At 41.1% G+C, this 13,257-nt stretch overlaps 1 protein-coding gene across 3 annotated transcripts in view; it reads left to right on the top strand.

The window, feature by feature from the left end:
• LOC129837212 (C-Jun-amino-terminal kinase-interacting protein 4-like) overlaps positions 1 to 13,257 on the top strand; it is a 57,100-nt gene that overhangs the window by 1,067 nt on the left and 42,776 nt on the right. For 2 of the 3 annotated variants that reach the window (XM_055903194.1, XM_055903192.1), the window contains exons 2-21: positions 1,523 to 1,900; positions 2,057 to 2,251; positions 2,394 to 2,514; positions 2,992 to 3,062; positions 3,238 to 3,299; positions 3,458 to 3,524; positions 3,618 to 3,793; positions 4,060 to 4,310; positions 4,640 to 4,697; positions 4,953 to 5,105; positions 5,222 to 5,261; positions 5,380 to 5,507; positions 5,632 to 5,685; positions 6,037 to 6,177; positions 6,445 to 6,580; positions 11,888 to 11,974; positions 12,080 to 12,127; positions 12,678 to 12,819; positions 13,027 to 13,069; positions 13,173 to 13,253. In XM_055903194.1, coding sequence (XP_055759169.1) covers positions 1,802 to 1,900; positions 2,057 to 2,251; positions 2,394 to 2,514; positions 2,992 to 3,062; positions 3,238 to 3,299; positions 3,458 to 3,524; positions 3,618 to 3,793; positions 4,060 to 4,310; positions 4,640 to 4,697; positions 4,953 to 5,105; positions 5,222 to 5,261; positions 5,380 to 5,507; positions 5,632 to 5,685; positions 6,037 to 6,177; positions 6,445 to 6,580; positions 11,888 to 11,974; positions 12,080 to 12,127; positions 12,678 to 12,819; positions 13,027 to 13,069; positions 13,173 to 13,253 — 2,153 coding nt within the window. In that variant the 5' untranslated portion in view covers positions 1,523 to 1,801. The remainder of the gene's footprint in view (positions 1 to 1,522; positions 1,901 to 2,056; positions 2,252 to 2,393; positions 2,515 to 2,991; positions 3,063 to 3,237; positions 3,300 to 3,457; positions 3,525 to 3,617; positions 3,794 to 4,059; positions 4,311 to 4,639; positions 4,698 to 4,952; positions 5,106 to 5,221; positions 5,262 to 5,379; positions 5,508 to 5,631; positions 5,686 to 6,036; positions 6,178 to 6,444; positions 6,581 to 11,887; positions 11,975 to 12,079; positions 12,128 to 12,677; positions 12,820 to 13,026; positions 13,070 to 13,172; positions 13,254 to 13,257) is intronic. The other variant, XM_055903193.1, reaches the window with a different exon arrangement.

Raw genomic sequence — 13,257 nt, 5'->3', positions numbered from 1 at the left:
GTGAGGGAGATATGAGTCTCCAGCTTCAGTGATTTTTGCAGTTCGTTCCAGTCATTGGCAGCAGAGAACTGGAAGAAAAGGTGGCCAAGTGAGGAATTGGCTTTGGGGGTGACCAGTGAAATATACCTGCTGGAGCACATGCTACGGGTAGGTGCTGCTATGGTGACCAGTGAGCTGAGATAAGGCGGGGCTTTACCTAGCAATGACTTATAGATGACCTGGAGTCAGTGGGTTTGGCGACGAATATGAAGCGAGGGCCAACCAACGAGAGCATACAGGTTGCGGTGGTGGGTAGTATATGGGGCTTTGGTGACAAAACGGATGGCACTGTGATAGACTGCATCCAGTTTGTTGAGTAGGGTATTGGAGGCTATTTTGTAAATGACATCACCGAAGTCGAGGATTGGTAGGATGGTCAGTTTTACAAGGGTATGTTTGGCAGCATGAGTAAAGGAGGCTTTGTTGCGGAATAGGAAGCCGATTCTAGATTTAACTTTGGATTGGAGATGCTTGATGTGAGTCTGGAAGGAGAGTTTACAGTCTATCCAGACACCCAGGTATTTGTAGTTGTCCACATATTCTAAGTCAGAACCGTCCAGAGTAGTGATGCTGGACGGGCGGGCAGGTGTGGGCAGCGATCGGTTGAAGAGCATGCATTTAGTTTTACTTGTATTTAAGAGCATTTGGAGGCCACGGAAGGAGAGTTGTATGGCATTGAAGCTCGTCTGGAGGTTAGTTAACACAGTGTCCAAAGAAGGGCCAGAAGTATACAGAATGGTGTCATCTGCGTAGAGGTGGATCAGAGAATCACCAGCAGCAGCAGAATCACCACTTTAAAATAACAATGAACAAGAAATCAACCTCGTCAGTGATATACATATCCAGGGACAAGGCTTGCCAGACGTTGGTCGAGGTTACTTGGGATCCACTGCCTGTAGGTGTGAGGCCTAGACCAGGGTAGTGGGTACGGTCATGTGTTTTGATCCCCTGTTAAGAGCCTGGTGGTGGCAGGAGGAGGGATCTGTGAGGAGGACAGGTACGCCTGCTAGGGCAAATCAGGGTGGGAAACACGCAAAGTCATGTGTGAGAATTAAAAGGAGTAGGCTTACTAACCGTGCATGGAGTCATTTTGCTTACTAATGCTAAATGTTAAGTCATTCCTATTCTGTATACTGCCAGGTCACTTGTCTAAAGGCACAACCTGTTATTGGAGAGAGCAACAGACATATGTAAAAGTAGACAAGACTCATAGTGTGAATAAAGTAACTAACTCGATACACACTGTAGCACTTCTATGTTTAGAGTTCACATTCTAGCCCTCACAGTGAGAGACAGGAAACAGAACAGAAAGAGAAACAGATGATGGTGGTTTGATTGTTGTAAAGGGGTTTTTACTTCTAAAAAATAGTCATGTAGTATGTACCTGCAAGCCTATATTTCCTCAAATGAAGAAATAAAAAAAACTAACATTTCCACTGACATTGTAGAAATGATTCTGTTTGTTTTTTTCTCTCTCTTTCAGAATGGGCACCAACCTCCCCCCTGACATCAGTTACATCTACAGCTAGAGCAGAGGAAGAGTCATTAAGGGGAATAGGGGGGTCATTTGCTGTAGAAATGGAGGAAGGACCATGTACAGTAGAGAGCTGGAGGAAATTGGAGTAGACATGAGTGTGAGAGGTCTAGATAAACTAGGTGGGTAGGTATTTATATATGAGGAAGAAGTGTATTGACAGACACAGTTCACATACTCATATCAGCTGAGACCCATTCACTTATAGACAGAGAGAGACAGAGAGGGATGGAGTGTGGAGAGAGTATCCTGTGTGGGTCTGGGGAGCTGGATCTGGACCCTGATATTGTGAGTGAAGAGGCCGGGAAACTGTACTCAGAACTACAGGTAAACACACATCACATCCACCACTCAACTGCTTTCTGTTCTATCGCCCCTTTCCTGCCTCTCTCTCTCCTCGCTGGCTTTTCATTCCTCTGTCTCTTCTCCATCACCACCCACACTCATCTAATGCTACCCCCCATCCCTCCTTCCCTGCTACAGACAGTGATAGAGACCCATGGCGTAGGGGTTGTGGAGTCCCTGGTGCCCATCCTTGTATGGGTCCTGGAGGGCCTGGCCAGCTGCAGAGCCCAGCTCAGAGAGAGGGAGGAGGAGGCCGAGAGAGAGAAAGGAGAGCGAGATGAGCTGTTGGAGAGATACCAGAGTGAGAAACTACTGAGGAGAGAGAGCCAGGAGGTGAGAGGGGATAGAAGTGTTTATGGTTTATAATTTTTTTTATGCAAATGTGATATGGGGTCAGGGTTTGAGGTCGATTCCTTTTCAACTCAGTTTCATATAGTTTAATTCATTTTAATAAATGTTTGTTTTTTGCATTTAGCGGTATCTGGAGTTGGATGACCAGATTGAGCAGGAGCGGAGGACGATGAGGGGAAGAGAGAAGGAGAGAGAGAGGAGGGAAAAAGAACTGGAGAAAAAGGCCAGAGAGCAGGCTGACCAATGTGAGTGTCTGACTGGGTCTGGGTGTCCATCGCTTCCTCCCTCTATCATCCCCCTCTATCTCTCAATTTCAATTCAAAGGGCTTTATTGGCATGGGAAACATATGTTAACATTGCCAAAGCAAGTGAAATAGATAATAAACAAAGTGAAGTGTACAATCAGAAATTAACAGTAAACATTACACTCACAGAAGTTACAAAAGAATAAAGGCATTTCAAATGTTCTATTATCACTATGTACAGTGTTGTAACAATCAATCTCTATCTATTTCTCTCTCTCTTTATGCTTACCCTCTTCATGTCCGTGTAGATTATTTTATATTCACTTCCTTCATTCACATCATTTGTGTTACAAACTGAGGATGTTTGATAAGACCATGGCAAGTAGGCTACGGCAGAATCACACTGGGACCCTGGTCATTGAGACATACTGTACTATATGTGATGCTAATTGCTACTGTGTGTTGTTTCTGTGACAGTGGTGGCGTTGGAGGAGCAGAGGGCTGGACTGGGCAGAGAGTTGAACACACTGAAGCACACTCACAACAAGGTCAGACGACAGCATGTTTAGACTGACGAGGCTGTTTGGGACTCAACGTCTGTGTACTCTTCTATCAGTAACAGCTGCTGTCCATCATTGGAAATGTATTTTATTATCCCCGCTGTCCTTCCCTTTTGTCCTTCTTTTTCTCTCTCCATTCTCTCGTTCTCTCGCTGTCTCTCAGTTGGTGGTCAGTTATAAGGATCTGCTGGAGAGGAAAAGGGATATAGAGGGATCTCCACTAAGGTTAGCCAACACTCAATTCAGTTAATATGACTACAACAACATGGAATGGTATGCAGTCTTTCCATTCTAAAGATATCTCTCTCACTGTGGTACATTCATTTGATGGCTTCTGATTTTCACTGCATTATGATGTCACAATGGGCCCTGTCTGTCTTTAGTAACCATGTGTGCTCCAAGAATTCACAATCTACCGGCCAGTCAGAATCCTGTGTTAGCGGGCAGGAGGTACGTTCTCTAGATTTGATAACCTCTGTTCTGTCTTGTAGCAGTAGTATTTTTCTACGGAAGTTGTCCTTACCGACTCCTCCCCTTTTCCAGCTAACTGATCAAAGGCCAGAAACACCTCCTAATTCTGTCCTGTTGGAAGAACCGGTAACCAAGGACGATAGGGTGATTGACATTGTTGTAAAGCCAGACAGAGATGCGTCCTTCATCAATGACATCATAAGCTCCACCCCTGAGCTGGTGAAGTTTCATGGCCTTATGAAGGCCAGGTATGTCCTCTATGTGTGCACTTACAGTGCAAGATGAACTGGACTGGCTTTATTTCATTACCATGAAAGCTTTTCTTTTACACATTCATAACCATAAACCAACTCAGCCACAACTAGTTGACTGTAAATCAGACGACTTCCCTTCACAGGTCTGTCATGGTTCAGAAAGACTCTTGATTGGACATCTCCCCAACACACTTTACTGTTGGACAAACTGACACTCACTGCCCCCTCCCAACCTCTTCTCTGTTACCCATGTTCCCTAGCACCCCGGTCCGAGCAGACGCCAAAGAGCCAATCAGAGACAAGACCAGCATGGGGGAAGAAATTAAGGAGGTGGCAGAGAAGGAAGGAGAGAAGGAGGAGAAAAAAGAGGAAGGAGCAAAGCAGGAGATGGAGGATGAGGATATGGATAGTCTGGAATGGGAGCTGAGGAACACGGAGTCTGTGTTTTCAGAGCTGTCCGAGCTGAGTCGGGAATACATAGAGAGTGTGGACCAGGGGGCCAGTGTCAGAGGTACGACCATTAGGCAAGGGCACACCTACGCCCCCTGTTTGCAGTGAAACACTGCACTGGTTGTTCACATAAGATGAAATGTATGCCCTTTGCTCTCTTAAAATACATACAACCTCTATTTTCCAGCCAGAGGAAGGCTAGGGGGAAAGAGCTGAGGGGGTATCTTAGGCAGTGCTGGGCAGTAGGCACTAGTTAGACTGGATTCAAGTGTCAATGTCATGAGATCTGGCGTGAGCAATTACAAGCTAGTTGTTCTGAAAAGGGTTAAGGTTAAGGTATGGGTTAATGCTATTTGTGGTGAGAACTGTTTGTTTTTCTTGTCTGTGCAGGCAGCACTGACCAGTTTGAGGAGATTCTTTCTCAGTATGAGGACCTGAAACACACCCAGTAAGTCCCCGCGTTTATCCCACCGTTATTATTAACCTACTATGACTAGTCCTGTGTGACTAACTCTGTGTGTAGGGGGCTTACCATTCACTATGCCTCTGTTTCATTTAGATTTAGACGTTGACAGAGGGCACATTGGGCCTGAAGTAAAACGGAGTACAATGGGTCCTTTGTTTACTGTATTTATTCACTTTTGCATTCTCTCTCTTATTAATTTTCTCTCACTCTTACATTGTCTCCCTCTACCTCTCCCAGTGAGTTAGTGAATGCAGCCCGGAAAGCACTGATCTCTCGTGTGGAGGAGCTGACCAATGAGAGGTCAGCTCTTAAGGTGGAGGTGACTTCCTGCCAGGAGACTGTCACCCGATTGGAGGGAAGGATGAAGGAGATGGAGGAGGAAACCAAGAGGTACACAACTCTAGTGTCAGGTCATTGATGGTTGGCAGAATGAGACAAAGTTATACAAACAATATTTGTTCATGTGGTGTGATTCATTGATTGCATGTGTTTCTGCTTTAATGTAGACTTCGGAAAGAACTGGAAGCAAATCAATCAGATGATGATGTAAGAGGGCTTTCTTTGTGTTGTCTCTTTATTTCTGCTAATAGATGTTGTCATTTTTATAAAATTTCTCTAATGGACTTGATGTACTCTAACTAGAATGTTAATCTGTTACCCATAGTCCTCCCTGCCCATATCGCTGCGTCGGTTCTCTCGTTCGGAGATGTCCCGTGTTGTCATGGAGAAGAACCAGTATAAGGAGCGTTTGTTTGAGCTGCAGGAGGCTGTGAGACGCAGTCAGACCATTCGGTAACCATACCTGCCTGTCTCCCCCATAGAAGTAGACTGACAGGAGGTTTCATAGTCCTGTAGAAAAGCGAGAAGGGAATAACTCATTTCTCTCCATCTCACATCAGTCATCCCTTCTTTTCAGGGCCACCCAAGAAGAGAGGATCACAGAGAGAGAGAGGACTAGTGTGTGGAGAAGGTGAGAGCGAGGGAGTGAAGAATCAGGAAGGAAAAGACGACTGTTTTTAATTTGGCAATTATTGCAGTAAAAAAGTCCACAGATGTTTTTAACCACTTTCTCCACGTTAAACCTTGAGCTGCTAACAGGCACACAACCACACATATTTGTCCTGGGCCTGGCTCTGAACCCTGACTTCACAACATTTAGCTCAATAGCTGTTCATATTTACCTGTGGCTACACAGTCTATATCCCAAGCACATGACCAGAGTGCCTATGGGGAAAGTTATGTGTAAGAGTTATTCTATTCCTGTGAGGTGGGCAGAGTTTCTGGTCAAATTAACCATTAACCGTCTCTCTGTCCATTCAAGATTCAACCGTTTGTTTGGCCTGAACAAGAACCCCTTGGTTCCGTCTGCTGCCCTAGCGCTGACCTTGCCGACGTCCCAGTCCCTCACTCACTCACCAATGGGGTCTCCACGGCAATTGGCTGTCAGTACGACTCAGACAGAGTACGTTGATATGATGATAATGGGATTACATGTCTTTAGAGCTCTTTCCAACTGCTCAAAGTGCTTTACATTGTAAGGTCTGAAGTGAACTTACCTCATCTACCAACATAGGTTACATTAGTAACATAGGTTACATTAGTAACATAGGTTACATTAGTAACATAGGTTACATTAGTAACTATCATAAAGCAGTACATCTTTTTAAACCACTCTCTCACCCACTGCCCCTTCTTCCCCTCTGTTCTTCCTCTTCCCGTTTCCTCCCAGTGGTGCCTCCTCTCCTGCAGCCCTGTCTCCGCGGGTCAGGAGGAGGGAGCTGTACAGAGAAATCCGCTCTCATGTCTGGGGAACCCTGGGAAAACGGCAGGTTCATGGCTGGAGCATGCCGCTGTCACACACACAGGTAAACACACACACACACACACACACACACATACAGTGCCTTCAGAAAGTATTCACACCCCTTGACTTTTCCACATTTTGTTGAGTTACAAAGTGGGATTAAAATAGATTTAACTGTAGTTGTTTGTCAACGATCTACAAACAATAATCTGTAATGTCAAAGTGGGAGAAATTATAATATTTATTGAAAATAAAACACTAATCTATCTTGATAACGTAAGTATTCAACCCCTGAGTCAATAGATGTTAGAATCACATTTGGCAGCGATTGCAGTGAGATTATAAATAGTATTTTTGGCTAAGTCTCTAAGAGCTTTGCACACCTGGATTGTACAATATTTGCCCATTTTTATTATTCTTTTAAAACTTCTTCAAGCTCTGTCAAGTTGGTTGTTGATCATTCCTAGACAGACATTTTAAAGTTATGGCTTATTTAAGTCAAATCTGTAACTAGGCCACTCAGGAACATTCAATGTCATGTTGGTAAGTAACTCCACTGTATAGTTGGCCTTGTGTTTTAGGTAATTGTCCTGTTGAAAGGTGAATTAATCTCCCAGTGTCTGTTGGAAAGCAGACTGAACCAGGTTTTCCTCTAGGATTTTGCCTGTGCTTAGCTCTATTACATGTTTTTATCCTTAAAAATTCCCTCGTCCTTGCAGATGACAAGCATACCCATATCATGATGCAGCCACCACCATGCTTGAAAATATGAACAGTGGTACTCAGTTATGTGTCGTTTTGGATTTGCCCCAAAACATAACGCTTCGTATTCAGAACAAAAAATGAAGTTCTTTGCCACATGTTTTACAGTATTACTTTAGTGCCTTATAGCAAACAGGATGCATGTTTTACAGTATTACTTTAGTGCCTTATAGCAAACAGGATGCATGTTTTACAGTATTACTTTAGTGCCTGCCTTATAGCAAACAGGATACATGTTTTACAGTATTACTTTAGTGCCTTATAGCAAACAGGATACATGTTTTACAGTATTACTTTAGTGCCTTATAGCAAACAGGATACATGTTTTACAGTATTACTTTAGTGCCTTATAGCAAACAGGATACATGTTTTACAGTATTACTTTAGTGCCTTATAACAAACAGGATACATGTTTTACAGTATTACTTTAGTGCCTTATAGCAAACAGGATACATGTTTTACAGTATTACTTTAGTGCCTTATAACAAACAGGATACATGTTTTACAGTATTACTTTAGTGCCTTATAGCAAACAGGATACATGTTTTACAGTATTACTTTAGTGCCTTATAGCAAACAGGATACATGTTTTACAGTATTACTTTAGTGCCTTATAGCAAACAGGATGCATGTTTTACAGTATTACTTTAGTGCCTTATAGCAAACAGGATGCATGTTTTACAGTATTACTTTAGTGCCTTATAGCAAACAGGATGCATGTTTTACAGTATTACTTTAGTGCCTTATAGCAAACAGGATACATGTTTTACAGTATTACTTTAGTGCCTTATAGCAAACAGGATACATGTTTTACAGTATTACTTTAGTGCCTTATAGCAAACAGGATACATGTTTTACAGTATTACTTTAGTGCCTTATAGCAAACAGGATGCATGTTTTACAGTATTACTTTAGTGCCTTATAGCAAACAGGATACATGTTTTACAGTATTACTTTAGTGCCTTATAGCAAACAGGATACATGTTTTACAGTATTACTTTAGTGCCTTATAGCAAACAGGATACATGTTTTACAGTATTACTTTAGTGCCTTATAGCAAACAGGATGCATGTTTTACAGTATTACTTTAGTGCCTTATAGCAAACAGGATGCATGTTTTACAGTATTACTTTAGTGCCTTATAGCAAACAGGATGCATGTTTTACAGTATTACTTTAGTGCCTTATAGCAAACAGGATACATGTTTTACAGTATTACTTTAGTGCCTTATAGCAAACAGAATGCATGTTTTACAGTATTACTTTAGTGCCTTATAGCAAACAGGATGCATGTTTTACAGTATTACTTTAGTGCCTTATAGCAAACAGGATGCATGTTTTACAGTATTACTTTAGTGCCTTATAGCAAACAGGATGCATGTTTTACAGTATTACTTTAGTGCCTTATAACAAACAGGATGCATGTTTTACAGTATTACTTTAGTGCCTTATAGCAAACAGAATGCATGTTTTACAGTATTACTTTAGTGCCTTATAGCAAACAGAATGCATGTTTTACAGTATTACTTTAGTGCCTTATAGCAAACAGGATGCATGTTTTACAGTATTACTTTAGTGCCTTATAACAAACAGGATGCATGTTTTACAGTATTACTTTAGTGCCTTATAGCAAACAGGATGCATGTTTTACAGTATTACTTTAGTGCCTTATAACAAACAGGATACATGTTTTACAGTATTACTTTAGGGCCTTATAACAAACAGGATACATGTTTTACAGTATTACTTTAGGGCCTTATAGCAAACAGGATACATGTTTTACAGTATTACTTTAGTGCCTTATAGCAAACAGGATGCATGTTTTACAGTATTACTTTAGTGCCTTATAGCAAACAGGATGCATGTTTTACAGTATTACTTTAGTGCCTTATAGCAAACAGGATACATGTTTTACAGTATTACTTTAGGGCCTTATAGCAAACAGGATACATGTTTTACAGTATTACTTTAGTGCCTTATAGCAAACAGGATGCATGTTTTACAGTATTACTTTAGTGCCTTATAGCAAACAGGATACATGTTTTACAGTATTACTTTAGTGCCTTATAGCAAACAGGATGCATGTTTTACAGTATTACTTTAGTGCCTTATAGCAAACAGGATACATGTTTTACAGTATTACTTTAGTGCCTTATAGCAAACAGGATGCATGTTTTACAGTATTACTTTAGTGCCTTATAGCAAACAGGATGCATGTTTTACAGTATTACTTTAGTGCCTTATAGCAAACAGGATGCATGTTTTACAGTATTACTTTAGTGCCTTATAGCAAACAGGATACATGTTTTACAGTATTACTTTAGTGCCTTATAGCAAACAGAATGCATGTTTTACAGTATTACTTTAGTGCCTTATAGCAAACAGGATGCATGTTTTACAGTATTACTTTAGTGCCTTATAACAAACAGGATGCATGTTTTACAGTATTACTTTAGTGCCTTATAGCAAACAGGATGCATGTTTTACAGTATTACTTTAGTGCCTTATAGCAAACAGGATGCATGTTTTACAGTATTACTTTAGTGCCTTATAGCAAACAGGATGCATGTTTTACAGTATTACTTTAGTGCCTTATAACAAACAGGATGCATGTTTTACAGTATTACTTTAGTGCCTTATAGCAAACAGGATGCATGTTTTACAGTATTACTTTAGTGCCTTATAACAAACAGGATACATGTTTTACAGTATTACTTTAGGGCCTTATAACAAACAGGATACATGTTTTACAGTATTACTTTAGGGCCTTATAGCAAACAGGATACATGTTTTACAGTATTACTTTAGTGCCTTATAGCAAACAGGATGCATGTTTTACAGTATTACTTTAGTGCCTTATAGCAAACAGGATGCATGTTTTACAGTATTACTTTAGTGCCTTATAGCAAACAGGATACATGTTTTACAGTATTACTTTAGTGCCTTATAGCAAACAGGATACATGTTTTACAGTATTACTTTAGTGCCTTATAGCAAACAGGATACATGTTTTACAGTATTACTTTAGTGCCTTATAGCAAACAGGATACATGTTTTACAGTATTACTTTAGTGCCTTATAGCAAACAGGATGCATGTTTTACAGTATTACTTTAGTGCCTTATAGCAAACAGGATACATGTTTTACAGTATTACTTTAGTGCCTTATAGCAAACAGGATGCATGTTTTACAGTATTACTTTAGTGCCTTATAGCAAACAGGATACATGTTTTACAGTATTACTTTAGTGCCTTATAGCAAACAGGATACATGTTTTACAGTATTACTTTAGTGCCTTATAGCAAACAGGATGCATGTTTTACAGTATTACTTTAGTGCCTTATAGCAAACAGGATGCATGTTTTACAGTATTACTTTAGTGCCTTATAGCAAACAGGATGCATGTTTTACAGTATTACTTTAGTGCCTTATAACAAACAGGATACATGTTTTACAGTATTACTTTAGTGCCTTATAGCAAACAGGATGCATGTTTTACAGTATTACTTTAGTGCCTTATAGCAAACAGAATGCATGTTTTACAGTATTACTTTAGTGCCTTATAACAAACAGGATGCATGTTTTACAGTATTACTTTAGTGCCTTATAGCAAACAGGATACATGTTTTACAGTATTACTTTAGTGCCTTATAACAAACAGGATGCATGTTTTACAGTATTACTTTAGTGCCTTATAGCAAACAGGATGCATGTTTTACAGTATTACTTTAGTGCCTTATAGCAAACAGGATGCATGTTTTACAGTATTACTTTAGTGCCTTATAACAAACAGGATGCATGTTTTGGACTATTTTTATTCTGTACAGGCTTCCTCATTTCTCTCTGTCATTTAGGTTAGTATTGTGGAGTAACTACTATGTCGTTAATCCATCCTCAGTTTTCTCCTATCACAGCCAGTAAATGTTTAAAATCCCCATTGGCCTCGTGGTGAAATCCCTGAGCGGTTTCCTTCTTCTCCGGCGACTGAGTTAGGAAGGACGCCTGTATCTTTGTAGTGACTGGGTGTATTGATACACCATCCAAAGTGTAATGAATAACTTCTCCATGCTCAGAGGGAGGCTCAATGCCTGCTTTTTGTTGTTGCTCCCTGGTCTTTGTGGTTGAATCGGTGCTTGAAGTTCACTACTCTACTGAGGGACCTTACAGATAACTGTATGTGTGGGGTACAGAGATGGAGTAGTCATTCAAGACAGAATGCACACAGAGTGAATCCATGCAAGTTATGTGACTTGTTAAGCAACACTTTTACTCCTTAACTTATTTAGGATTGCCATACCAAAGGGGTTGAATACATATTAACTCAAGACATTTCAGCTTTAAAAGTTTTTTAATTTATTTCTATAATTCCACTGTGACATGTGGTATTATGTGTAGATCAGTGACACACAATTTTAATTGAATCCATTTTAAATTCAGGCAGTAACACAACAAAATGTGGAAAAAGTCAAGGGGTATGAATACTATCTGAAGACACTGTAAGTAAACACAATATTTACTTCAGAGGTGACAATACTCACACACAGACTGTGGAAGTAGACACAAACCTTAATCTGGTATATTCAGTATATTGTGTGGGATTATTGCAGGATTCCTCCGATCCGACCCCTGAGCCCAAAGATGTGCCTGTCCTAGTGCAGCTCAGACTGCTGGACCAGAGAGATTCTACAGCCAAGGTAGGACATACTATTCAGAAACATGTTTACAATCAGTGCTATGGTTTTTAACCCAGACAGTCTTTTCCCAGAACACAGTCCATAACTTGTGTTTTCTCTCTGTAGCTAAACTGTGCTGTTGCTGTCACACCTGAGATCTCAGGCGAGACAACGGTAAGGTGGTCATTACCGTCAAATTACTAGTTCTAGTCACAGTAACTACCACTTGCAGTACCATCTAACCACTATTTTCAGACCATGTCATGCTTATGTTTTTCTCAATGCCAAATTGACCCCTAGCTCTTACTTGCACTTCTTGTAGATCTGAGAGGTTTGATAGGTAGAATCAATATGGTAGTAGCTCCATGTCCACTGACAGGCTAGATGGAACCATGTTGTTTAGCATACTGGTTACACCCATCCAAACCTTTTAGGTCTACACACAAATGCCTAGTGGGTAGGGGCTAGGGCAGTGTTTCCCCAGCTCGGTCCTGGGGACTCCAAAGGGTTTTGTTTTTTGCCCTAGCACCACACAGCTGATTCAAATGATCAACTCATCACTAAGCTTTGATTATATGAATCCGCTGTGTAGTGCTAGGGCAAAAAACAAAACGTGCACCCCTTGGAGTCTCCAGGACCGAGTTTGGGAAACACTGGGCTAGGGGTTGATCTGTCATTTTTCAGTAGTAGGCATCACTCCTCTCTCTTCCATCCACTCTGTCAGTGTGCAGTGTGGGTGGTCTCTGGTCCCGCCTCCAGTAGTGATGTCACAGTGATCAACCCTGCACGGTCCAATACAGTGCTGGATCAGTTTAGCCTCCCGCCCACCTCGCCCGCCCTATGCATCTGTGCTGTGCCCCCTACTGGTCAGTGCTATCTATTACTCTCCGGGTAAAAGTTACCCTTAGGCACAGATCTAGGATCAGCTTACCAATTTTAGATTTCTGTAGACTTGTTAACCATAGCCACCATCATTTCCAAATCATCACTCAACTAGTTATTTCCATTAACAATGCTTTAAACACTGGCAATGCTATCAGCTTACTGTCTCTGTTACATTTCTGTGTCATCAGGTGAGACCTCAGGAACTGTGTGGATTGGAACTCAGGAAGGAAGGTGAGGTGTGGAGATCAGAACCATGCTATTCCATGATATGTTAAACAATTAACAGTTGCTCATTCTCCCTCTCTCCTCTGTTTCTTTCTTCCTCCATTCCCAGTGTGTTGGTCCACTCCGCGTCCACAGCCAGGAGGCGCTGTCTGCAGTCTATCTCTCTGTCTGAGGGTGTGCACTCTCTCACGTGA

Source organism: Salvelinus fontinalis, chromosome 38 (genome assembly GCF_029448725.1).
Source record: "Salvelinus fontinalis isolate EN_2023a chromosome 38, ASM2944872v1, whole genome shotgun sequence".
Classification (NCBI taxonomy): Eukaryota; Metazoa; Chordata; class Actinopteri; order Salmoniformes; family Salmonidae; genus Salvelinus; species Salvelinus fontinalis.
Note: the sequence above shows the minus strand (reverse complement) of the source record. Positions and strands in the feature narration are given on the sequence as shown.